Source organism: Mus musculus, chromosome 10 (genome assembly GCF_000001635.26).
Source record: "Mus musculus strain C57BL/6J chromosome 10, GRCm38.p6 C57BL/6J".
In the NCBI taxonomy this organism is placed as follows: domain Eukaryota; kingdom Metazoa; phylum Chordata; class Mammalia; order Rodentia; family Muridae; genus Mus; species Mus musculus.
In genome coordinates, this window is record NC_000076.6 from 63,382,180 (window position 1) to 63,409,688 (window position 27,509).

The 27,509-nt window shown below is 43.2% G+C and overlaps 1 protein-coding gene across 2 annotated transcripts; it reads left to right on the forward strand.

Annotated features, from left to right (window-relative positions):
• The first annotated feature begins 263 nt into the window (after positions 1-263).
• On the forward strand, positions 264-26,661 carry Dnajc12 (DnaJ heat shock protein family (Hsp40) member C12). Of its 2 annotated transcripts, none has more exons than NM_001253685.1 (5): positions 264-339; positions 13,606-13,684; positions 15,060-15,199; positions 24,823-25,027; positions 26,010-26,661. In NM_001253685.1, the coding sequence occupies exons 3-5, from the start codon at positions 15,149-15,151 to the stop codon at positions 26,102-26,104; spliced, it is 351 nt and encodes a 116-aa protein (NP_001240614.1). In that variant the 5' UTR covers positions 264-339; positions 13,606-13,684; positions 15,060-15,148; the 3' UTR covers positions 26,105-26,661. The 2 variants fall into 2 exon arrangements, with proteins under 2 accessions (NP_001240614.1, NP_038916.1); NM_013888.3 differs by lacking the exon at positions 264-339 and adding an exon at positions 4,384-4,596.
• The last annotated feature ends 848 nt before the right edge of the window (positions 26,662-27,509 follow it).

Here is a 27,509-nt window from a genome sequence, read left to right on the forward strand (position 1 = left end):
ATATCACAGAACGTTGGACATGGCTCAGATTGTAAGAGTGCTTGCAAGCAAGGTTGACCATCTAGTGTGATCCACCTGAAGGTTGCCACAACACACTAAAAAACCCAAACAAACAAAAAACAAAAAAACAAAACCACCCAAATATAAACAAACGAAAATCGCAAACTCCCATCGGAACGTTCATTGGTGTCCAGATCCCGGGAAGGGAAACGGTTGCAGGTCATTTCTGGTGCTCAGGGATTGCCTTCCGGACGCCGCTGAGACTTGGAAGAATCTTAAAGGGAAGACGGGAGCTGACACCATTTGCACGGAACTTTGGGGCGCGCTCGGAGGAGACAGGTGGGAGAGGGGTGGATGTCAGTGGGTTGTGGGCTGGCCAATGTCTTGTCTGCTCTCAGAGCTTCTGAGGTTTGTAGTCACTTATTTCTAGGATCAAAGATGAATTTCACGTAAACACCCCTTTTAGCTGACACGCCTAAAAATGCTGAGGCAGGGGGATGGTCTGAAGCTAGAGAATATCCTGGATTAGCAACGTTGGCGCGGGTCTAGGACACAGACGCAAAATCTGCAGCAACTAGAGAGGCACGAGAGTCTCGGAGGCCGGAAGTTCTGGCAGTCCCCGTCGTTTCTTTTATGAAGTAGCGCTATGCCTTATGGGAGTTGTAGTCCAAGAGTGAGCCACACTTACGGGTTGGAGGAGTCTGCACGGTGTTGGACGCCACCTAGAGGTGCTGAGTCTTTCTGCATCTTAAAATCAAAGAGCTTTCAAGTCTATTAATAATTTTTTTTATGTGCGTTTTACTTATACTTTTTTTTTTTTTTTGGTTTTTCGAGACAAGGTTTCTCTGTATAGCCCTGGCTGTCCTGTTACTTATACTTTGAGATACTGTGGTCAATGGTTTGTTGTTTTGAGGCAGGATCTTCTAGCTCCAGGCCTGCATGGAACTTGCTGCAGTCCTCCTGTCTCAGCTTCACAAAAGCAAGGATTGTAGGTAGGTATGAGCAAGCCACAACACCTAGCTTTAGCGTTAGGGTTTGTTTTCTATATCTACCTCTCAGGGGCCTGCAAGATGGCTCAGCTTGTAAAGGCACTTGCCACCATACCTGAGTTTGATCTCTGGGACCCAGAAGAAGAAGGAAAAGAAGAAGGAGGAGGAGGAGGAGGAAGAGAAGGAGGAAGAGGAGAGGGGAAGGGGGAGGGGGGAAGAGGAGGAGGAGAAGGAGAAGGAAACTTTCATAGGCCCGTTCTCTGACCTCCACATTTGTATACCCATCCAAATAAATGATAAAAATATAACAAAATGGATCTATACCTCCAGAAAAGCATAAGTGCAGGTGCACATAGCTATGTAAAATAGGTGTTCAGAGAAGCCAGAGAGTTTTGAGTGTCTTCCTGTATGGATATCCGTCATTTATTTAATTTTGAGATAGGGTATCATTTTATAGCTTGGGCTAGCCTGGTATTCCGTATCCAGACCAGGATGGCCTCGAACTCAGAGATCTCCCAGTCCTCTGCCTCCCCAGTGCTAGTATTAAAGTATGGGCCACCTAGCTTCTTCTCATATTTTGAGATAGCCTCACGATGAGATGAACTTGGAGTGCACGGCTTTGGCTAGGCTGGCAAGCCATCAAGCTCCAGGGATCTGCCTGTCTCAGTACTGAGGTTAGAGACAGTTAATGGCATGGGCAATGTTATCACAGACTCTAGAATCACCAGAAAGATGTGTCTTTGGGCATGGGGGATTATCTTAATTAAATTAATTGAGGTGGGAAAACCTACCTGCCTGCTTGCTGTGGTAGCTAACACCTTGGGAGGACCCCGGACTGAATAAATGGAGAACAGGAGCTAAGAAGTACCATGTGTGGGCTGGAGAGATGGCTCAGAGGTTAGGTGTACCAACTGCTCTCCCAAAGGACCCAGGTTCAATTCCCAACACCCACATGGCGGATCAAAATTGTCCGTAACTCCAAGATCTGACACCTTCGCACAACATCCATGCAGGCGAAACACCAATGCACATAAAATAAAAAATGAATAAATTAAAAGGTTTATTTAAAAAAAATACAAATTGACAGAGATCCACCTGCCTCTGCCTCTTGAAAGCTGGGGTTAAAGGCATGCACCACCATGCCATGTATATAAATATATAATATATAAAAGTTATATATAAATTATATGTAACATAACATATATTTATAATATATATTAGCTCTCCTGTATCCTAGGCTGTTCTCAAACCTGGGATAAGATTAGATAATAGGTTTGTACCATCATACTTGGATGCTTAATCTGTTTATATTTAATTTGTATCAGTTTTTGATTTTGTTTTTTAATTTTTGAGACAGGTTTCTCTGTGTAGCCCTGGCTGTCCTGTAACTCACTTTGTAGACCAGGCTGGCCTCAAACTCAGAAATCCACCTGTCTCTGCCTCCCAAGAATTTGTATCAGTTTTAATTATGTGGCAGTGTGTGTGTACACCTTAGTGCAGATGTCCTTGGAAGCCGGGAGGTGTCGGATCTCCTGGAGCTGGAATTAGCGAGGTGCTGGGCACTGGAAACTGAACTGAAGCTCTCTGGAAGTGCAGCAAGTGCTTCTCACCGCTAGCCATCTCTTCAGTCCCTGATTTCTGAATCAATGATCTCAGGGTGCCACATGCCTTTAATCCCAGCACTTGGGAAGCAGAGGCAGGAGGGTTTCTGAGTTCGAGGCCAGCCTGGTCTACAGAGTGAGTTCTACAGAGAGTAGCCAGGGCTACACCCCGTCTCGAAGAAACCAAAACCAAAAACAGAATTAATGATCTCTTCTCAGTCTCCTCTCCTTGTCCCTTCCCACTTCCCCTGTTCTCCCTCCCCGTCCCCCTCCCCTCTCTCCTCCCCTTCTCTCCCCTCTCTCCCTTCCCTTCTCCTCCCTTCCCCTCTTCCCCTCCCCTTCCCTTTCTCCTTTCCCTAGGGCCTGGCTGGTGGCAGTCAAAAATGCTGGCCACCGGGCTACATCTACAACCGCCCCAAATTACATGCTATTTTAGACACTTGGAAAAGTATCTTTCTAATTGACCAAATCTTAAAAACTTGCTTCACATTTTCTTCTGTCTCTTAAAAAAATAGGTTAAAAAAAAAACTATCCAAGTAACAGAGGTACAATAAATTAGTAACAGTTTTACACTAAATTGTCAAAACTGACTTCCGATTAGCTAATAGGAAAAAAAAAAATCACCATGTCAATACTCAAACTCCACCGAGGCACATAGGACCTCACAGAGACTGTGAGAGCACACACAGGCCTGTCCGTGTTCAAGCCAGATGAGGTCCCAGCACTGAGAGGGGAAGTAGAGATGGCCTCCCATCCCTAACCAACAAGCCATCTTCAGTTGATATCATCAAGGAAAAAGTAGTTCTCTGTAGCGGGGTCTCACTGGGTATATTAGGCACACTTAAGGGTGGGCTCCGTGCCCAGCAGGAAACGGGTAACACAGAACAAACTCAATGGTATTTTTTAAAAAAGATTTATTTATTTATTATATGTAAGTACACTGTAGCTGTATTCAGACACACCAGAAGAGGGCATCAGATCTCATTATGGATGGTTATGAGCCACCATGTGGTTGCTGACAATGGTATTTTTTAAAGCCTTTTTGTTTTATATTGCATAAAAAAAAATTACTGGCCTTCTGCTGGTATGTTATGGTTTCCCAGTTTGTGTTTTTAATTTTTTTTAAAGATTAATTCATTCATTTTATATATGTGAGTACACTGTAGCTGTCTTCAGACACATCAGAAGAGGGAGGGCATCAGATCCCATTACAGATGGTTGTGAGCCACCATGTGGTTGCTGGGAATTGAACTCAGGACCTTTGGAAGAGTAGTCAGTGCTCTTAACCGCTGAGCCATGTCTCCAGCCCGTGTTTTTAATTTTATAGATTTTGTTTGCATGTGTTTCTTCCATTATTTTTCTCTAAATTCTTTTATTTTAGTTTTTAAAATTTGTTTTCTAACGAGAGAAGGGGGAAAAAAAAAGGCGAGATGTTGGGTGAGTGAAGGAGAGGGGAGGATCTGGGAGGAGTTGGGACCGGGGAACCATAATCAGAATATATATTGTATGAAACAAATTTTTTCAATGAAAGCAAAAAGTAAAGAGCAAACCAAACCAAACCAAAACAACATCAACGACAAACAATAGCATCACCAGCAGCAGCAGCAGCAGCAGCAGCAGCAGCAGCAGCAGCAGCAGCAGCAGCAGCAGCAACAACAACAACAACAACAACAACAACAACAACAAAACACAACAGCAACAAAAAACCCAACAGCAACAACAAACCCCAAACTACAGATCCCAGCAGCCCCGCATGGCAGGCTCGATCCTGGGCAAACAGCCAATGAGAAGCTGTGTTTGCAAAGGGCTGGCTTGACGTCTGGGTGCTCGCTGGTTTGGAAAGTCCTGCTGAAATGTAAAGAGCTTTGCTGTCGCCCCGGAGCTCACAGTGTCGGTGGCGTCGGAGAGGACTGACTCATCCGCTGTAAATGGACGCGATACTGAACTACAGGCCGGAGGGCAGCGAGGACTACTACGCCTTGCTGGGATGCGATGAGCTCTCCTCGGTAAGCAGGGTTGCAGGTTCTCACCAGGTCGCCTTTGAGATCAGCCACGTCTCCTGGAACTCCAACCTCGTACCATTTGGAAGGAGTTTCGGCTCGGAGAAAGTGAAGGATTAAAATGCTTGCTGGTTAATTTGAGGAAAGGACTCCGAACTTCAAAGTATTAGCTGGGAGAGGGACCACATACAGTTTTTATTTATTTAGAGCAGCGGTTCTCAACCTGTGGGTTGCTACGGACTTGGGGTCGCATATCAGATATCCTGCACATCAAATATTTTTAATTACAATTCATAAACGCAGCAAAATTACAGTTATGAAGTAGCAACGAAATAATTTTATGGTTGGGGGTTACCGCAACGTGAGGAACTGTACTAAAGAGTCGCAGCATTAGGAAGGTTGAGAGCCACTGCCTAAGTAAAGGCTGCGATTTAGAGCTCAGGAGGCGGGGCCCCCTGTCTGTAGTCTCCTCGTTCAGAGAAAGTCTCATGGATTTTATAGTACCATTATAACCTCAAATGGTATTAAATACCATTATAATTTCAAATCAAATCAAGTTAGATGTCATATCTGGTGGGAGATTTTTCTTTTAAAGAAAGTAATGCTTCCCTTAGACATCATATACTTGAGACAAATGTGTTATTCTTTTTTTTTTCGAGACAGGGTTTGTCTGTATAGCCCTGGCTGTTCTGGAACTCACTTTATAGACCAGGCTGGCCTCGAACTCAGGAATCCGCCTGCCTCTGCCTCCCGAGTGCTGGGATTAAAGGCGTGAGCCACCACGCCCAGCCAAATGTGTTATTCTTTTAAAGACTTATTATTTTTGTTTTATGTGCATGCATGCATGCCTGTATGTATATATGTATGTGCATTTGGGTTCTATTTGGCTGAGTAGGGATACTTACTCTGTCATATAGCCTGCATTACTTTTTTGTTTGTTTTGTTTTGTTTTTGTTTTTGAGACAGAGTTGGCTTGGAACTCACCATCTCAGCATGTAGATCAAGTTGGCCATGGTTCACAGACATAACTTGCCTCTGCCTCATAGGTGATGGGATTAAAGGCATGTGCCACCATGCTTAGCCACAAAGCCAATTTTTTTTTAAACATCGATAGTTATAATTAGTTTAAAGAAATATCCTACTACACATACATTTTTATTTAAAAATTATGTTTTATTCGTTGAACCTTTGTATGTTGGGTTGGACCAGATCTTTGGTTCAAGAGTCACTTAAGACACCAAGATGGATGACCTGTGTACTGTAATTCTAAGGGCCGATCCCCCAAATAAAACAAACAAAACCAACCCCCCAAAACTATGCTTACTGCAGTCCCTTTTGCATGACAGTTCCTTAGTTCTTACTCTGAATTAAGCCTTGCTTTGGCTTCATTGAGGCTATGGTAGTCTGTTTCTCTAGATAAGCCACACACTGTGGAGCTAAATTCTTGTCTCATTTCAGATTTTCTCCGTAGACAAGTTTTTAGTATTAGAATTCTGGGTCAAAGACTAGAGATAGAGGTTTTTCATATATATACATATATATGTATATATACACACATATATGTTTTTCCACACATATATGGAAAAATATGTGTATATGTACATGTATATATGTACATTATATGTTTAACATATATGTACACTATATATTTCATATATTATATATGCACACATATATACATTATATATGCCACACACAAATATAATTATGTATTTCATATATAATGTATATTTCATTCACATTACATATGCCTGCAAATATATATTATATGTGTACTTGAATTCACTTTTAGAAATGTGTACCTACTTAATTAAGATTCAGGAGAGCATGGTGTTTGTGTCTTTGAACCTCCCTTCACCCTCTGCAGGTTTTGGTTTATTTGACTGTGAGTAAAGTTAAACATGATTTCTGTTTACCACCGGCATGGTAGGCAGCTGTGCAGACAGATCACTAGATATTGGATCAGGAAGGGAGGGCTTAGTGGACCTTGAGGTAAGGGCTTTGGCTGTCCACGGTCTGCGTTCAGCACTGGGCATGTGGGATACGGACAGCAGGAGAGAGATAGGCTATGTTGAAAGCAAACTAGCCATCTTTCCTGGTTTGCTCAGGGTCAGCCCTGCAGAAGGTCTGTGTTTAACCCTGTGACAGTAAAATGGTAAAGTATTGAAAGACAGATACGAGCTATTTTTTTTTTTTTTAAATGAAATTGGCAAGACTCGAGAAATGTAAAGCAGGAAGTGACAGTAACTTGTTAGCACTGTTGGGGGTTTACAGTTTGCTACCGTAGACAGGTACCATAATGCATTCCACATCATGCAGAGGTCAGAGGACACGTTGTGGGGAATGGTTCTTTCCTTCCACCATGTGGGTCTGGGGCATTGAATTCAGGTCATCGGGCTTGGTGGCAATTGCTTTTACCCACTGAACCATGTCATTGACCCCAGAATGCTTGCTTGCTTCTCTCTCTCTCTCTCTCCTTGCTTCCTTTTTTCTTTCCTCCTCCTCTGCCTCCTTCTTTTTTCATTTTTCAATTTTTGTTTGTTTGTTTGTTTGTTGAGACTGTGTCTCTCTACATAGCCCCGGCTGTCTTGGACCTCACTAGGTAGCCAAGGCTGGTCTCAATTTCACGGAGCTCCGCCTGCTTCTGCCTTCCAAGTGCTGAGCTCACAGGCGTGTGCCGCCACTCCCAGTCCCAGAACAGCTTCTAGTGTGATGTGAATTAAAACAAACAAACAAAAACCAGAACATCCATAACAATAAAATTCCAACCATCTTTGACAGATAGGTATAATTTTATGCATTTGTATTAGTTAATCTTCTCAGAACATAGACATAAATATGGGCAAAATGTATCTTAAAGGAGTAAAAAGGAGAACAATATTTTCTATTCTGTATTGATAGGAACTCTATACAAAGAGGGTTTGGGGGTACTAGTAAGATGGTAATCTACAAGTGTTTACTTGGGGCACAGGAGGGTTGGCTCAGTGGTTAAGAGCACTGGCTGCTCTTGTAGAGCCTGGTTCCCAGCATTCACACTATGCCTCATCGCTATCTGGAACTCCAATGCCTGGGAATCCAGTGCCCTCTTCCGACCATGTCATGTGCACAGACCATGCAGGCAAAACATTCACACACATACAACAATCAGGTACATCTTTAAAAGTGTTCATTTGCTGGGCTTGATGTCACATGCCTTTAATCCCAGCCCTCAGGAGACAGAAGCAGGCTGATCTTTTGGAGTCTGAAGTCAGTTTGGTCTACATGTTGAATCCTGGGCCAGCCAGGGCTACCCAGTGTGACCCTGTCACATCCACACACAAAGTATACTATTACATTTTTGGCCTGGACTTCCTATTTAGCCAAGGATGACCTGGCTGGAATTGTCTGCATGGTTATCTACACTTGAAGACATTTGATTCTCTTACGAAGTACATCTGTGCACGTGTGTGTGTGTGTGTGTGTGTGTGTGTGTGTGTGTGTGTGTAAAGGCCGGATCTTGCGCGCGCTCGACTGGCCAGGAAGAACGACGCTGCAACAGGATCCTTCTGCACACGTTTATTGGGAGAGCTTGATTGTAGAGGCGAAAAGACCTCGAGCCCAGAACTGGTGCTGCTTTTATAGGCCTAGGACAGGCGTTCTCTCTCATCTGATTGGTTAACTTGTCTCTCATCTGATTGGTTAACATTTGTCAATTCTCAAAACCTCACCTTGGCAAAAGAACCTTTACTGGCTATGTATGTGTGGTGGCCAGCTGTAGCCAACTGCCACTCTGCAACTGCCACTCTGCAACTGCCACTCTGCAACTGCCACTCTGCAACTGCCACTCTGTAACTGCCACTCTGTAACTGCCACTCTGTAACTGCCACTCTTCAACGGCTTCCCACATCTCCTCCTTTTTGTTTTAATAAAATGAGGCTGGTCTAGGCCTGTGCAATTACGTCCATCCACCGTGGCTCCTGTTTTAGGTCATTCCTCTAATGTCACAGCCTTTCCTGTCATAGGGTAACCCTATTGCCACTGGGCCCCGTGTCTTAGGTTGGTCTGTGCATGAGGAAAGTTGCCCGTCTCTGGATACCGCAGTGCTGTGTGACAGTAACTGCTAAATGACCTAGGGCGAACTCTGCAAAAGAGGCCAGCCAAAAAATGAATTAGTGGGGAAATCATGATCACCCTATTGATGTGCAAGGGCTGATCAATGATCATTGAGTCTCTCTTATCCCAGTGTCGTGGGGTGCAAGAGCAGAGAACTCAGATGCCGACTAATTCTTGAGCATAGATAACCAACCTTCAGGGGAGGTGCCGTTTTCAATAGCTAAAAGTGCCTGAGTTATAATCACCTTGTCATGTTTTTGTTGGGTTTTGAATTTGCATACCAACCAGAGCATGAACACCAGTCCACAGCATATGGCAGCACCAAACAAAATCACTCCCACCCATTCCTTAAAGTAAGAAAAAGCAGAGGTAAGCCAAGAGGTAAAGTCTCCGAGGGTCACTGGTTCCACTCTGGTCCCATTAAGGTTCAGGATCTGCATCTGCAGCCTCCTCTGCAACCTTTCCAGCTCCTGCAACCAGTTCCCCTTCAGGTAATTTGATAGGTCTGTACTTTTAATAAAATAATTATTAATGTACCTATTGGGAGTAATGCACACATGCAAAGTGGATGCCACACAACTCATTTGTATGACATCCATCATCTGTTCCATGTCATGTTGTAAAATATCCATTCTCTGATTTACTAACATTAACCCTGAGGTGATATGAGAATCCACCCTTTGCAGGGTAAGCAATGCCTCAGACGTTTTTTCTGCTATCTGACTTATAGTGTCAGCAGTATTAATTTGATCTGCCCAATTAGAGAAAATCTTTTTCTTAAAAAATATACAGGGTGTAAAAGGTTTATCCACATTATGCACAAAGCATAATGTATAATTTAAATGAAAACTAGTATTCTTATACACCCATGGTTCTTGAGGAGTTTGTCGTGCATAAGGCACATCCAAAAAACATTCCTTTGCAAAAAACAAAGGCTAGGTAGAAGAATTGGAATGTACCGGTAAAGGTACTGGCCATGATCTTACTATGGCCCTCAAAGGTATACTTATCCTGGTCTCAAACATCAGAAACAGGATCATCTTGGGATTCATCTTGATCTTTCACGGTCCTTGTCAGTCGCATTGGAACCCAAAGTGGATTTTCTTCACCCTGTGGAAAAACACAAATAGCTCCCCGGGACCTGATTAAGATAGGATCCGGGCCATACCATTTATTATCAAGGACATTTTTCCATTTGACCATTTCATTGGGCGATTGAGGCCATTGTCCATGCCTTTCAGCTGGTGATTTTCCAGCATCATCCAATTTTAAAAAATTAAGAGTAAATATTGCAAGGGATAGAGCCATCTTTGGCGTCATAACCTCTATTTCCCCTTTCTGTTTTTGCAAATATTGTTTCAGAGTGCGATGGGCTCTCTCAATGATGCCTTGGCCCTGTGGATTATAGGGTAATCCAGTAATATGTTTCACTTGCATTTGTTTGCAAAATTGGCTAAATTTAGAAGAAGTATATGCAGGACCATTATCTGTCTTTAACACTAGGGGCTTGCCCCATGCACCCAAGCCTCTAAGCAGTGAGATATGACATGAACTGCTTTTTCCCCTGTCAAGGAAGGGGCATGTAGGACACCAGAACTGGTATCGATGGATACATGTAGATATTGTAATTTCCCAAAAGATGGGATATGTGTGACGTCCATTTGCTAGGGGTCGCAATCCGCGAGGATTAACACCCACGGAAGGTGCATTAATAAATTCTACACATTTACCACACTGTAGGACAATATTTCGGGCTTCTGTTCGTGTGAGCTTAAACTTTTGTCGTAATGTAGAAGCAGGGACATGATAAAGCTGATGAAAATTCTTAGCACTTTCTATAGAACTTTGTGATAGGAAAACCATGTCTCTGGTGGCTGAATCAGCAATTGCATTTCCCTTAACCATAGGTCCAGGTAATGATGTATGTGCTCTAATATGTTGAATATAAAAGGGATGCTCACGCATCAAAATACAATTTTGTATTTTCATCAAAATTTCAGATACTGGACTAGACTGCTTAAAATTTCCGGCAGTCTCTAATGCTAGAACCGCATTAACTACGTAAACAGAATCAGAGATAATATTTATGGGCATAGGAAATCTTTTAAAAACTTCTAAAACCACCAAACATTCTACCAATTGAGGGGCTCCTGGTGTAAATTGCAACCTTACAGCCTTTTCATTAATTACATAACTTCCAATTCCTGTTTTGGATCCATCTGTATAAATATCGATGGCTCCCTTTATAGGGGTATTAGCTGTTACCTTTGGAAATATTACTGGATGTAATAACATAAAATGTAATAACGGATGTTTAGGATAATGATTATCAATTAAACCAGAATAACTGCATCTAAGAATGGCCCATTCATCTATAGTAGCACACAATATTTGCATTTGTGCGACAGTATAAGGGACAACTATGCTATCAGGTATTTTTCCAAAGTGCGTAATTGAAGTTTTTATCCCTTTGTGGGCCATATTTGTTACCATGGTGGGATAATGCTCTATAGTCGTATTAGGGGATATATGTGGGTGTATCCATACTAAAGGACCATCTTGCCATAACACAGCAGTTGGCAAATTGATGGTGCGTAATATGCATAGGCACAAAGGTTCTTGCTCATTTATACGAGTTAACTGTGCTGTTTGGATCGCCTTTTCCACTTTCCTAAGAACATCAGAAGCCTCAGGTGTTAATTGTCTCAATGAGGTAATATGTGAGTCTCCTTCTAAAATTTGAAATAAAGGTTTTAATTCCGAAGTAGGGATTCTTAAATAAGGTCTAATCCAATTTATATCTCCTAATAATTTTTGAAAATCATTTAGTGTCTTTAGATGATCTTTTCTAATACTAATCTTTTGTGGGGTGACACATCATAAAGTAATAGTGGCTCCTAAAAAATGACTAACGTCAGACTGCTGTACTTTTTCTGGTGCAATAATCAAGCCATTATTTTTTAAAGTTTCATTAAGCAAGCCATAAGCTTGCTGTATACTTCTTTCTTCAGGTCCACAAATCACAATATCGTCCATATAATGACAAATTTTTAAGGAGGGGAAACCATCCCTAACTGGTTGCAAGGCTTTTCCTACATATAACTGACATATTGTAGGGCTATTTGCCATTCCTTGAGGTAATACCCGCCATTGGTACCTTTTATCAGGCTCCATATGATTAATAGAAGGCAAGGTGAATGCAAATCTAGGTTTATCTTTCTTATTTAATGGAACGGAAAAGAAACAATCCTTTAGAGGCCACTTTTCTGGCAGAGCAGATAAGAGAGACAGACCCCTCTGAATGGAGCCCATCACCTGCATCTGTGCATTAATAGCTTGCAGATCCTGTAACAACCTCCATTTGCCCGATTTCTTTCTGATAACAAAATTTTGGGTATTCCATGGAGATACAGAAGGTTGAATATGACCCAAAAGATATAGTTTTGCGCCCTTTGCTCTTAGCAGCTCATCGAGCGCTGAAAAAATTGGGTGTGACTGTGATGACCCCATACCTAGTCTTTCATGTTCCACACAGTCGCCACAACAACAAAAAAGACTCAGAAAAATTACTCCAATGGCTAGAAAAAGAAAGTAACCCATAGACTGTCCCTATTATCCTCTTACTTTCACTTTCCTCTTACTTTCACTTTCTTGTCTCCAGAGCCGGAGAGCCTTATTGTCTCCAGAGCCGGAGATCCTATTTTTCTCTTTACCGAGATCCTATTTCTTAGGAGAGCATGCTTCTCAGAGACTCACATTAATTTCTTTCTACTTACCGGTACTGCCGTTCCTCAGCTGAAGAGTTCTGAATTCACGCTGTTGAATCCTTCTCAGCAGCCTGTTTTACAGGAACCTTTATTAACACCGCTCCCCAGCTGAAGAGTTCTGAATCCACGCTGGATCCTTCTCAGCAGTCTGTTTTACGGGAACCTTTATTAACCGCTCCTTCCCCGTGATGCAGTTCTGAATCCTCCCTGTAGCAGGGGGTCTTCGCTCGTGCCTGAAGATGTTTCTTTTCCCGGGTTTTCGGCACCACTTCTTGCGCGCGCTCGACTGGCCAGGAAGAACGACGCTGCAACAGGATCCTTCTGCACACGTTTATTGGGAGAGCTTGATTGTAGAGGCGAAAAGACCTCGAGCCCAGAACTGGTGCTGCTTTTATAGGCCTAGGACAGGCGTTCTCTCTCATCTGATTGGTTAACTTGTCTCTCATCTGATTGGTTAACTTGTCTCTCATCTGATTGGTTAACATTTGTCAATTCTCAAAACCTCACCTTGGCAAAAGAACCTTTACTGGCTATGTATGTGTGGTGGCCAGCTGTAGCCAACTGCCACTCTGCAACTGCCACTCTGCAACTGCCACTCTGCAACTGCCACTCTGTAACTGCCACTCTGTAACTGCCACTCTGTAACTGCCACTCTTCAATGGCTTCCCACAGCCAGAGATTGGTGTTGGCATCTTATTTTTTGAGACAGTCTCAGCTCACCAAAGTCAGCTCACTGGCTGGCCAGTGAGCTCCAGATTCTCCTGTCTGCAACACCCCCCCCCCCCCCCCCCCCCGGGATCACAGAGTCGGCTCTCCAGGCCTGGCTTTTATTTGGGCACTAGGCACTGACCTTGAGTTCTCTCCAGGCTTGCATGTGACAATGGTTCTCAATCTTCGAGGTCAAGACTCCTTTGGGGATCAAATGACCCTTTCACGGGGGTCACCTAAGACCTTTAGAAAACACAAATATTTATACTATGATTAGTAACAGTAGCAAAATTATAAAGTAGCAGAAAGATAACTTATTATTAGAGGTCAGCACGACATGAAGAACTATATTAAGGGTCGTAGGCAGCATTAGTGGGGTTGAGAATCACTGGACTGAGCAATTCCCTCTGTCTATCCCCTTTATTTGAAATCCTGGTTTTTGTTTTAGGTTGAGCAAATCTTGGCAGAATTTAAGATTAGAGCTCTGGAGTGTCACCCCGACAAGCATCCTGAGAACTCCAAAGCTGGTAAGAATCTACCGATGACTGTTTCTTAAGAGGATGAACAACATATAGGCATGTGGTATGACACAGCTTTTCCTGGGACATGCTACACTGCTACACATCCATCCATTGACCTCAGAACAGGAGCCCAGGAAACACCAATGTACTCACACCACCCAAGTCCAACTTGGTAAACCATGACTTTTGTTGGGGTGATCTCGAGGAGCAAAAATGACTCAAAGACAGCTGTATCACAAAAGCCCACCCCAGCATGGTGATGGCTCACAGAAGCTGGGAGCCTGGCGTATACTGCGCAGCCTGTGGGCAGCTCAATAGGTTAGAGAGTGTCCCTTCCAAATGATTCAGTTGGACTACATTTCTTCCAGGCAGTTCTTCCCCCAGGCAGCTGGTTTGGACTTAAAGAGTCTTTGCAATTCAGCTTCCTTCTGTCACTCAGTGTTTATTGCTTACCCCGAATGGGAGGAGCCTAGAAATCAGGTCAGTTTCAGGAACTTCCTGAAGCCATTTTGAATTGTTTATCTTCCTGCTGAAGGATTTTGTCAGTTGGGTGAAATATTTCAATATTGGAGGAAACTGTTATACAGCGGGGCCTCGGTTGTGTATAGCACCTGCATTTTCTTTATTTACTGTTTCAAGGTCTTCAAATGAAAAAAAGTAGTGATGATGTTGTTTGTGGGTATGTGCGCCATGGAATGGGGTGGTCAGAGGAGTTGGTGCTCTTCATCCACCTTTGTGTGAGTTCTAAGGGTTAAACTTCTGAGCTTCTATGGTGAGTGCTGAGCTGAACTTTTTTTTTTTTTTTTTTTAGATTTTATTCTTTGCTGGACAGCAGCAGCACACACGTTTTATCCCAACAGCTGGGAGGCAGAGGTGGTAGATCTCTGTGAGTCTGAGGCCAGCCTGTTCTACATAGCAAGTTCTAGGCCTGCCAGGACTACAAGTTTTTTGACTTGCAGTTCATTTTTGCCAGCCAGTGAAGTGTTAATATAACAATATTTTTATTTGTAACCAATGCTTGTCTTTATAAGAATTCTCTTAATTCATTTTATTTATTGTGCTCCTCACCCCCACCCCAGGGCACGTGTGAAACTCAGAGGGCAGCTTGCAAGAGCCAGGTATCTCCTTCCATTATGTGTGTCCAGGAGATCAAACTCAGGACGTCAGGCTTGGTAGCAAAGGCAAAGATCCTTACTCCCTGACCTCTCTCAACAGCTCTCACTTGTCTTTATGATATAACCTTACAAACGAGGACACTAAAGCCTGACTAGGGAGACCAGCTCAAAGTCTCAAAGTCAAAATTCTGGCGAGAGCTGTCGGATGGTTTTGGAATTTAACCCACCCCAGGAGAGCAGTGTTCATCTCTTGTCTTGTTTTCCAGTGGAGACTTTTCAGAAATTGCAGAAGGCGAAGGAGATTCTGTGCAATGCAGAGAGTCGAGCCCGCTATGACCATTGGCGGAGGAGCCAGATGTCAATGCCGTTCGAGCAGTGGGAAGCTTTGGCCGACTCAGTGAAAACTGTGAGTTTCTCTCTGGGGATGCTGGGGATTTGGAGGCCAGGCTGCTCAAGGGTTAGACTCACGACTTAGCCTGAAGAATCAGTAAGCAATAGGAGGGAAAGGGGCTGAGAAATTAGTGGTAAGTCATTGTTTACAAAACTATGAGGGGCTGGTCAGATGGCTCAGTGGTTAAGAGCGCTGACTGCCCTTCCAAAGGTCCTGAATTCAAATCCCAGCAACCACATGGTGGCTCACAAACATCCGAAACGAAATCCCTCTTCTGGAGTGTCTGAAGACAGCTACAGTGTACTTACACATAACAAACAAACAAACAAACAAATAAATAGTTAAAAAAAAAAACCTCAATGAGGAGAAAGTCAGAAGACAGGTCACCAGAGCAAGAGTTTAGAAGGAGCCATGGCCGCTTGTTGTAGCATATTACACTTCCTGCTACCATTTCTGCCTTACTCTAAGATTTCTCAGAATTGTGCTTATCAGGTTGCTCACGTGACTGAATTTTGGACCACTGAAAGTTCTTCTTGAATCTTGAAAAAAATATTCTTAAGATACATCTATATATCTAGCTCTGACATCGCTACATCTACTAGGTTTTCAAGCCAAGGTCTCACTATGTAGGTCTGGCTGTCCAGAAACTAGCTCTGTAGACCAGGCTGGCCTTCACAGAGATCTGCCTGCCTCTGCCTCCCGAGTGATGGGATTGAAGGCGTGTGCACCACCGCCCCGTTTAAGATGTACTTTTGTTTGTGTACGTGCGTGTCTGTGTTTTCTATGCCATGTGTGTGTTCCCAGGAAGAGCACACTGGATCTGTGGAGCTGGAGTTACAGTGGTTGTGAGCTGCCATGTGGAACTGGGAAGCACACCTGGTCCTCTGCAGGAGCATGAGGCACTGTATCTCAAAGCCATCTCTCCAGCCCTTCCTTTATCTTTTTTTTTTTTTCTTGTCGTTTGAGCTTGTTTACCTACTAAGGCTTGGGCATCTATAACAGAACAGGATACACTTATTCTTTCATGTATGGTGGTAAAGAGTTACCGCACTTAGGAAGTGCTGCCTTACTTCTGAACGCCATTAAAAACTCACATACAGGGGCTCCGTGGTTAAGAGCACTGGCTGCTCTTCTAGAAGACCCAAGTTTGGTTTGCAGTACTTGCATGGCAGCTCACAACTGTGTGTGAATCCATTTTCAGGGGCCCCGATGCCCTCTTCTAGCATCTGTGGGCATCAGGCACTTGCTGCTATTCTGAAGATGTAGGCTGGTTCCTAAAACCCATGCTGGGTGGCTCACAACTGCCTGTAACTCCAGTTCTGGGTGTCTGATGCCCTCTTCTGCCTTATTAGGGACCCACACATGTAACATTCTTCACAGGCCTACATACAGACACATAAATAAAATATATCTTTTTAAAAAAATATTTATTTACTTTATGTGTCTGAGTTCAGACACATTGGAAAAGGGCATCAGACCCCATTACAGATGGTTGTGAGCCACCATGTGGTTGCTGGGAATTGAACTCAGGACTTCTTTGGCTGCCCTAGACTAGCTTTGTAGATCAGGATGGCCTCAAATTCATAGAGATCCACCTGCCTCTGCCTCCCAAGTGCTGGGATCAAAGGTGTGTTCTACTACGTCTGGCCTATAAAAAATAGTATCTTAAAAAAATAGTACTATGTAGCTTTACATAATCAGAAATAATATTCTTTTCCTTTTATTTGTTTATATTTTGCATGTGCATGTGAGTGTGGTGTGCATGTGTTTGAACATTCACAGCATGTGGGTACAAAAGTGTGTCTGTATGTGTGTGTTTTTTGCATGAGCTCATGTGTGTAGAGGCCAGAGGGTGACACTGAGTGTCTTCCTTTATCGCTCTTTGGCTTATAGACTGAGTCAGGATCTCTCCCTTGAGCCCAGAGATCGGCTCTTAGGGTCGTCTAGATGGCCAGCTTGCTCTGGGGAATCACCTTTCTCTGCCAGCTGAGTGCTGGGATTATAGACAGGCCATCACACCACCCAAATAGTTATAACAGTGTTAGGGATTTGAACTCAGATCCTCGAGCAAGCACTTTCCCCACTAAGCCATTTCTCCAGCCTTTGCCTTTCCAAAATTCCTTGACACTGGCTTAGTAAACATTGTTTTACAAAGTCAACGCAAATGTACCTCCAGCCTCCTAAATATGATACACTGTAACTACTGCTGAATTACCTTGGTTGTCCAATGCCTTCCCATTGACAGCTCTAGTTTTTGGTGACCTACTCAATGGTCATTTTTTTTTTTTTTTAACCATTAGCACCAAGTTAGCTACAGATTTAAAAAAAAAAAAAGAAATCTCCACTTTCATCTCTATTACCATTGTCTTTCCTGACTCCAAACAAGCATTTCCATGCACCGTTTGAGCCCTTACAATAATTATATGTTAATCTTACTGACCACATCATTTATCTTGTCACCAGAGCTGAAGTAGTAGGAAATTTGGTTTCGGGTTTATTTTCATTAGCATTACAAGAGTGATGAGCTGTTCTTTAATCAGCAGTGGGGCCAGGCAAGGGGTTGCATTCAGGTGGTAGACAAAATCAAAACCAAATAAACCCACTAAATCAGCAGTAGCGGGTGGAGAGATGGCTCAGTGGTTAAGAGCACTCTTGCCTGGGACTGGCATTTGGTCCCCGGCACCCAGGTCAGACTTTTTACAGCCACTAAGTTCTACTGCAGTGGATGGATCAAAAACCTTCTTCTGGCTACTGGGGCATCTGCATATCCATAGCATACACTCCTACAGACACATATGCATACACATAAATAAAATAAATCTTTAGTCAGTAGTGATTTCTTTTTCTCTTCAAGTCTTCCATGTCTGGGAATCATTAACAGTTATTGTTCAGCATCTGTCAGGTTGGTGACCGGCCTTCTGTGGCAATGCACTGTCATTAGGGTTTGGGATTAGCTGTACTGCACACACCATCCTGAAAATAAAAGGTATGATTTTAGGATCGGAAAAACCCTTTCGTGTTCATTTGGCTTGCACGGTCTCGGAGTGTGAAAGCTCGTACAATTCTTTCCTTTACACCATCAATCTTGTGGCTCTGATTTCTATGCAGTTAGTATGATTAGTCTAGGAGGACAAACATTAGTTAGGAGAACAGGACATATCTGAAGGCAGTTGTATGTGTCACACATAGGGCTGTAGTTCAGGTCTGGCCATCTGTCCATTGGGAGCATTGCTCAGCTGAGCCATGGTTTCAGGGTGACTCAGTACTGTCACTCCAGCTCCAGGGGATCTGATGCCTCTGGGCATGCAGAATATCTGCATGCATGTGCACATGCTTATATGCTGACACATGCACTCCTACACATAATTAAGATAATAAAAGTACATCTTAAAAACATATTTTAAGAGTTCACCTAAGCCGGTGTCTCTCAAACCTTCCTAATGCTGGGACCCTTTAATACAGTTCCTCATGTTGTGGTGACCCCCCAACCACAAAATTATCTTCATTGCTACTTCATAGCTGTAATTTTGCTACTGTTGTGAATCGTAATGTAAATATCTATGTTTTCTTTCTTTTTTTTTTAAAGTTTTACTTATTTATTATTTATATAGGTACACTGTAGCTGTCTTCAGACACACCAGAAGAGGGCATCAGATTCTATTACAGATGGATGTGAGCCACTATGTGGTTGCTGGGAATTGAACTCAGGACCTCTGGAAGAGCAGTCAGTGCTCTTAACAACTGAGCCATCTCTCCAGCCCCCAGATATCCAGTGGTCTTCGGTGACCCCTGTGAAAAAGTCATTCAACCCCCAAAAGGGTCGAGACCCGTGGTTAAGAACCACTGACCTAAACCAATGAATATGTTAGAAACTTAGATTTGAACATGTGATGTTGGTTTACAAATGAGACACGTGGCGTTTGAGATGGCCCAGTGGGTATAGGCCCCTGTTACCACGCCTGACAACCTGAGTTTGATCTCTGGAAACCACATGGTAGACAGAAAACTGATTCCTGAAAGCTGGCCTCTGATTTCTACACATACACCATACATATGTTCATACACATACACATGTGCACACAGAGATGAACAAAACATACATAACAAATATTAAAAATTCAAAGGCCAGGCACACCTTTCATTTCCATGTGGCAGAGGCAGGTGGATCTCTGTTAGTCTAAGGCAGTGTACTCTACACAGTGAGTTCCAGACCAGCAAGGGCTACGGAGTAAGACCCTGTTTCAAAAACAAACAAATGAAAAAAAATTATTTTAAATAAAGACATAATTGGCTTGAGTTTCAAGGACTGTCAGGCCTTTGAGATCCTGTGAAAATTAGGACACAGACTTCTTTTGTTGTTGATTCATGAATCCAAGGCTGGATTTGAACTTGCTGAGGGTGACCTTGAACTTCTGATTTTTCAACCTCCAACTTTAGAGTGCCTATACAGGTACCTTACCAACCATGCTACATCTTTGAGCCTCCTCACCCCAACTTTTTATTTTATTTTATTTTATTTTATTTTATTTTATTTTATTTTATTTTTTGAGACATGGGCTCATATAGCACAGTCTGGTCCTTAAAAACTATTTTCAGATTTATTTATTTTATTGTTTTATGTATACCAGTGTTTTGCCTGCAGGTATGTGTGCACTAGGTATGTACCTGGTACACACATACGGGGGGGCCAGAAGAGTGTGTCAGATCTGTGTGGACCTGGAGTTATAACAGCTGTGAGCTACCATGTGGGGGGCTGGGATTGAACAGCAACAGGTCAACTGCATCAGCAACAACTGATCTTCACTACGGAGGCAACTCTCAAGCCCCACAATCTGGCCTTGAACTTGCTATGTACTTCAAGATCATCTTGAACTTCTTGTAGTAAAAATTAATTGGGGATTTTCTGCCCCACCTTTGGTCATTCAACTCCCAAATAAAAGGCACAAAACCTTTGTATTTATAATAAGCCTTAATGCATTAGAGTTGGGCAGATCTCAACCCTCTGTGCTATTTTGTCTGTTTCCCTGTTAATAAGTCTGTTATATAACTTACCATGTTCTACCTGGGCTGCCCTTACTCCAACTGGCCAGCCCTCATGGCCATGTTCTCAGGATTCGTACCCCATGGTGTCTTCTCCTCTCTTCTCCTCTCTGCCCTCCTCTCCTTGTGGTCTCTGCCTCAGACCCCAGGCCTGGGAACTGAAGCTCCGCCTACCTTTCTCCTGTTCACCTATAGTCTGTCAACATCTTTGTTTAACCAATAGTTATAAATTAAGGAGCAAGTTTACATAGCATCACTTGGTGTACAGGAGAATCTCCTTGTCCCTGGGGGGCCACCAGACTTTGGGGGCTGGTATTTAGCATTGCAGTATATAGCAACAGGCCAAACTTCAACATTTAATTCTCCTGCCTTCATGTCCTAAGTAGTGGGATTATGGGCTTGCACCACCAGGGCCTAACAGAGACCTTTTTTAGTGCAGAGAATCCAGGCTCTCTATCTCCTTCCAAAGTACAGGCCAGGAAGGCTAGGAGGCTGCTGGAAGATGGTTCTGGTTACATCACAGCCACAACTACAAGAAAACATCCTCAAAGACTAATAAAGTTGGCCCATGTCACACCCATTGCTGTAAAATTAATAAGTTACATACTTTTGTTTTTGACTTGGCTGTTTGATAAATCAGCTGTTTGGGGGAGGGGTTGTGGGGGTCTTCCTGTTACCCTACATAAATCTATTTGCCTATTGATTGTTTCTGAGTCCCTAGCTGGGTGATATATCTTTGGGGTGAGTCCAGTTGGCCATAGGCTATCTGCAGAATACTATGCCCAGATGGCCACTCTTTCTCTAGCCAGATGGGAAACGGTGAACATTTCAATACCTGCTTTTGAAAACACAGTCTGCCTCGTTTGGATATTATCCCAGAGCAAGCAGGTCAGAGATCAACCACTCAGGCAAGTAAAAAATTTACTCATGGTGACTCAGGATAAAAATAAGTAATTTTGGGGGCCGGAGAGATGGCTCAGCGGTTAAGCGCACTGGCTGCTCTTCCAGAGGACCCAAGTTCAATTCCCAGCAACCATATGTTGGCTTATAATTGTCTAACTCCAGTTCTAGGGCATCTGAACTCTCTTCTGGCCAGCTCAGGCACCAGACACACATACAGAGACAACATCCATTATACAGAAAACAATAATTTGAAAAAAAAGAAAAACCCAATTTTTGCTTGTTATTCGGCTGAGCTGTGGCTCATGTGAGCCAGTTGTTTTTGGTTTCCTTTTTCCAATGTTTAATGGCATGTAGATTAAAAGAAAAATATTTGCTAGTGTTGACTGAAATTTAGAATGTAAGATAATTATTTCCTAAAAAAAAAAAAAAAAAAGGTCTGTTAAAGAAAGCTGGTAAACAAGTTTATTGTGAGTGGAAAATACCAGGAGCCCAACTTCACAGACAGGAGTGTTCGTGACCTTTGCCCTCTGGTGTTTGCTGACTCTGCCTCATGCTTGCCAATGCGTTTCTCTCCTCTTTGCCTCTTAGTCCCTGTCTCTAGCCCATCACTGGATATTTCTACTGATGCTCCTTTATTTATTTATTTATTTATTTATTTATTTATTTATTTATTTATTTTTTTGAGGCAGGGTCTCATGACCATACCAGTCTGGCCTCAAACTCAATATGTATTCAAGGGTAGATGACCTTGAACCCTTGATCCTCCTACCTTCAGCTCCTGGGTGTTGTAATCATTGGTGAGCTTCATCATGTATGTCATGTGGTATGGGATCCGTGATGTTCACTGTAGGATGTAGGCTTGTTAGGTGTCTTAGTTTGGGTTTTATTACTGTGAAGAGACACCATGACCATGGCAACTCTTACAAAGGAAAGCATTCATTTGGGGCTGGCTTATAATTTCAGAGGTTCAGTCCATTATCATCATGGTCGGAAGCATGTCAGCTCGCAGGCAGTCATGGTGCTGGAGCTGATGAGAGCTGAGATCTGCAGATCGGTAGATGTGCAGGCAGCAACAGGAGACTGTGCCACACTGAGCTACACTCTGTGACCGTGGAAAGCTGCACAGATTGCTTAGCATCCTAAAACCTTTCCATATTTGTTGTGTGCATGCGTGTGTGTGTGTGTGTGTGTGTGTGTGTGTGCGCGTGCGCGCGCGCGTGTGCTCCACAGCATATATAGAGAGGTCAGAGGACAGCTTGCAAGAATTGGTTCTCTCCTTCTACCAAGTGAATTCCAGATATCAGACTCAGGGCAAGCACCTTTGCCCACTTTGCCAGACTTCAGCTTCCTTCTTTTTTATTTTTTTATAGATTTATTTATTGATTTCATTTGTGTGAGCATACGTGAGGGCATTGGATTCCATTACAGATGGTTGTGAGCCACCATGTGATTGCTGGGAATTGAATTGAACTCAGGACCTCTGGAAGATCAGTCAGTGCTTTTTTTTTTTCCAGGCAGTGCTCTTAACCACTGAGCCATCTCTCCAGCCCTTCAGCCTCCCTCTTGTGTTTGACCTTCTGTGATTAACTACAGCACAGGGGGTGGGGGTGGAGCACCCGCCTATGAGGTTAAGCACAGCTTGGGTTTTTCTTCTGACTCTTTCTGTGAATTAGTGGCGACAAGAGTCTGATGATAAAACATTTAATTTTGATTTATTCATATGGGTGATGGGTAAGTTAGACTACTGTCTCAGAACATGGTCTCACTGAGGCCTTTTCCGGGAGCCTGAAGCTGAGAGTCACCAAGGCCCTTCATCCCTAGTACCTGTCTAGACAGACCACAGGCACTTTGATTTTGAGAGGGAAACACTATTCACAGGTTTCTTGGGAGCCTTGTGATGTTTGCTTGTTTTTCTTTTCCCCAGTACTGAGTATTGAGCCCAGGGCCTTGTGATTGCCAGGCACCGCACTCTTTCACTGAGCCACACCCTAGCCCCAATAATTGCCTGCGTTTTTTTTTTTTTTAAAGATTTATTTATTCATTATATGTAAGTACACTGTAGCTGTCTTCAGACACTCCAGAAGAGGGCGTCAGATCCTGTTACGGATGGTTGTGAGCCACCATGTGGTTGCTGGGATTTGAACTCCTGACCTTTGGAAGAGCAGTCGGGTGCTCTTACCCACTGAGTCATCTCACCAGCCCTATTGCCTGCGTTTTATCTTCAGTTTTTTGACTAAAATTTTTTTACATTTATTTATTTATTGTGTGTATGTGTGTGTGTGTGTGTGGTAGGTATGTGTGTGTGGTGTGTGTATGTCTTCATGTATGTGTATGTATATGTGGGTTTTTGTATGGTGTGTATGTTTGTGTATAGTGTGTGTATGTATATGTATGTGTGTGGTGTGTGTGTATGTGTGGGGTATGTTTGTGTGTTTGTGCATGTGTGTGTATCTGTGTGTTTATATATGGATGTGCATGTGTGTATATGGGTGTTTATGTGTGTATTTGTGTGTGGGGTGTGTTTGTCTGTTTGTGCATGTATTTGTGTATATGAGTGTACATGTGTGTCTGCTGTGGCACACATATGGAGGGCAGAGGACAACTTGCAGGAGTCAGTCATTTCCTTCCACTCTGTGGGTCCTGAGGCTTGAACTCAGCTTTTTGTACTCAGCTTTGTCAGGCTTGGCGGCAAGCTCCTTTATCCAGTGATCCACTTCACTGGCCCTAAATTGTGACTTTAATAGTTTACAGTTTCAGTTCTCTAAGCTCAAAAGAAAAAAATTTTTGAAACATTTCCCTCTATAGCCCTAGCTGGTCTAGACTTTGAACTAATTATGTAGACCAGGCTAGCCACAAAATCAGAGGTTCAGCTACTCCTGCCTCCCGAGTGTCTGAGTGCCACTGTGCCTGGCTTTTTTAAAAATTTCTTTTTTCTTTTTCTTCCTTCCTTCCTCTTTCTTTCTTTCTTTCCTTCCTTCCTTCCTTCCTTCCTTCCTTCCTTCTTTCTTTCTAAGATTTATTTATTTTATGCATATAACTACACTGTAGCTGTCTTCAGACACCCCAGAAGAGGGCATCAGATTCCAATACAGATGGTTGTGAGCCACCATGTGGTTGCCAGGAATTGAACTCTGGACCTCTGGAAGAGCAGTCAGTGCTCTTAACCGCTGAGCCATCTCTCCAGCCCCAATGTTCTTAAATTTCTTATTCTCTCCTTTTTCATAGCCCTTACCCCTCCCACCCTCTTGTGGTTCATGATTTAACCCAAGATCTCTCAGGTTAGGCAAGGGCTCTGCCACTGAGCTATCCCCAGTCCTTCAGGAGGAAGATGGTCTTCTACCCCTGTTCTCTGTTTCTATTCGATACATCTGCATAACAACCAAGTATCATAACAACCAGCCCCATACAACCAAATAAAAGCTCAGTGGCTCCAGACTAGCCTGGACCATACATGATGCAGCAGGGGTGGGGGCTGAACGGGAGGGGGGGACCCTGGCTGCTGAGATGCCTCCGTGGGTAAAGATGCTTGCCAGCAAAACCTGATTGAATACCTGAGCTTGATCCCAGAACTCCCTTGGTGGAAGGAGAATGGGCTCGTGAAAGCTGTCTCCCCCGGCACCCCAAATGCACCCCTTAATGAATAACCAAATGTAAGAAACGAATGGTGTTTATGTGTCTCCTCTTAATTAATCTAGTCGATGCATTGGGCTGTCAGAAGTAAGAAGGACTTGATGCTGGAAGGAAGTGGCCAGACGTTCACCAGCTCAGTTCCAAACAAGGAACGGAGTGAGCAGCGGGAAACCAAGAAAGGGGACCCAGACTCAAACCCAGAGAAAATGAAGCAAAAGGAACCCAAGTTCCCAGAGGAGGGCATCTCCCCACAAAACCCAGACTCTCCAGGTAAGTTGTGTTGCCTAGCTCTTCACAAGAGACACCCGGAGATATCAAAGATCGTGGGTTGCATTACAGCTGTCCTCAACCTGTCCTGGTAGGCACAGCAGTGTAGACAAGTCGCACTACCTATATAGACCAGATGGACTTCGAACTCATAGGGATCTGCCTGTCTCTGCCTCCCAAGTTCTGCGATAAAAGGCGTGTGCATGCCCAGCTGGCTTGGGTAACTTTTTAAGAAGGGACAGGGCATAAGAGGGAGGTGAGGACTGGACCTGGGAGGAGCTTAGGAGAGGAGTGGAGGGTGAGTATACTCCAAATACTCTGCTCGAATTTCTCAAAGAATTAGTAAAAAGATTATTTAAAAGTTCCCAATTTGTGAGAGGATGACTATTAAGCATGAGAGGTCTTTGTTTACATGATTTGTAATTTCTTTCTTTCTTCTTTTAAAAAAAAAGATTTATTTATTTATTATATGTAAGTACACTGTAGCTGTCTTCAGACACACCAGAAGAGGGCGTTAGATCTCGTTATGGATGGTTGTGAGCCACCATGTGGTTGCTGGGAATTGAACTCAGGACCTTCGGAAGAGCAGTCAGTGCTCTTAACCTCTAAGCTATCTCTCCAGCCCCCGAATTGTAATTTCTGTTCATAAGAATGCCAATGTATTATTAATATAAGTACTGTTTCTATAAAATATGAATAATTTGCAGGGTATGGTGGTGCATAATTTTAATCTCAATACTCAAGGGGTGTGAAGCAGGCCTTCTGTGAGCTCCAGGCTAGCCCAGTTTACACAGTGAGTTCCAGGCTAGCCCAGTTTACACAGTGAGTTCCAGGACAGTCAGGACTACATTAAAAAAAGAAGAATTCATCCTGGAGCCTCACTCCCACTGGTTGCAGTGGAGTCTTAACCGCAAGCTGTTTCACTATGCTAGCTTGACTCTTCTTCTACCTCTGATTTGAAGTGTTTCTCTTCCCTCTTCTCCAGGTCTCTCAGACTTGAACTGTGGCCACCTTCGTTTCCGCTGGTCTGGTGACGCTCCCTCAGAACTCCTGCGGAAGTTCAGAAACTATGAAATCTGAAGCATTGCTGTTCTGGGAAGGAGGGAGGGCAAGGCCTTCATCTCTGCTGCCAAAGCGAATCTTTATGTCTTTAAAATGTTGTGTTTGTGAGTTACTCAGAATGGTCAAGTCCCCCATCCTCCCTTGAAGTCATTCTTACAGTGTGCTTTGTGTTAGTTTTTACTGGGGATTGAACCCAGGACCTTCCGTATGCTCTGTATCATTGATTCTTACCTCCTACATGTTGTTTAAGTGAGAAAAATGGTTGTTAAGTTGTAGTTTATTTCAATATTTGAGTCAATTAAGGCTCTTAGATACACTTGTTTCTAAGAGTACATTTAGATACTATGTAGTTTGTATTTCTAAGAGTATACTTAGATACTAGTTCCTATTATATGTTTTTCCTGTTAATGTTATTTGTAGATACTTGTTAAAAATCATTCTCTTTTGGTGTCTTGTGATCCCTACCCATACAAAAATGTCTTTTGAATTTTGGTTTAAAACAAAATATAGACTTACTTGTCTAAATTTCATAGAGTGAAATAAATAATTTCCTCAAAGTTCATTTATGCATTTAGGATGCAAACTGTATTCATTCACTCATTTATTTTTATGAATTTTTTTGGGGGAGAGTCTACATGCTACCACATAGCACAGGCTAGCCCTGAGCCTCTCTATTTAGTTATCTTCAAACTCTAGCACAGGCTGGCCCTGAGCTATGTTGCTATCCTCAAACTATGGACTGGCTTGATGGCTCAGAAAGTAAGGGAACTTGCTACCAAGCCTGACAACTTGAGTTCTAGCCCCAGGGCCACATGGTGGAAAGATCAACTCCTGAAGGTTGTCCTCTGACCTCCACACATTTGGTGTGGCACGAACATAACCACACCCAAAATAAACAGACAGATAAACTCACTAATTTAGGAAATATATTTCCTAGACAGATGTGGTGACACACTCCTGTAATCCCAGCAGTGGGACTTGGAAGCAGAGGACTGGAGGCTCAAGGCCAGCTGTGGCTACATAGCCACTGGACAGCAGAGCGCACAGGAGACTCCAATTCAAGAAAACCAAAACCAAAGCAAAAAGAAAGCCGAAGAGTGCTTCCTTTTATGAAATACCAGTGCAGACAGTATCACCCTGCTCTAGCTGTTGTAACAAAACACCTCTGGTGGCTCAAGCATGCCTCACCATTTGTGAAGATCCAAGTCCAATTCAAAGGATGGTCAGCACATTTCTGAGGTTGCCCGTGTATTCAGGTGGCCTCTTGTCCCTGTTTACTCGAGTCCCTGGTATCTACCTCTTCACAGGAAGACATCAGTAATCCCAGATCAGGGTCCGTAGTTCTCACAACTTCACTATAACTTATTTCTATCTTTAAAACAACTTAACTCCAAAGAAGATACCAGGGCTTTGAACTCCAACT

Coding starts and splice junctions, on each gene's coding strand:
- Dnajc12 (NM_013888.3), top strand. CDS start 4,519: ATGGACGCGATACTGAACTACAGGCCGGAGGGCAGCGAGGACTACTAC. Junction 4,597..13,605: donor GATGCGATGAGCTCTCCTCG/GTAAGCAGGGTT, acceptor TTTTTGTTTTAG/GTTGAGCAAATCTTGGCAGA. Junction 25,028..26,009: donor ACAAAACCCAGACTCTCCAG/GTAAGTTGTGTT, acceptor CCTCTTCTCCAG/GTCTCTCAGACTTGAACTGT.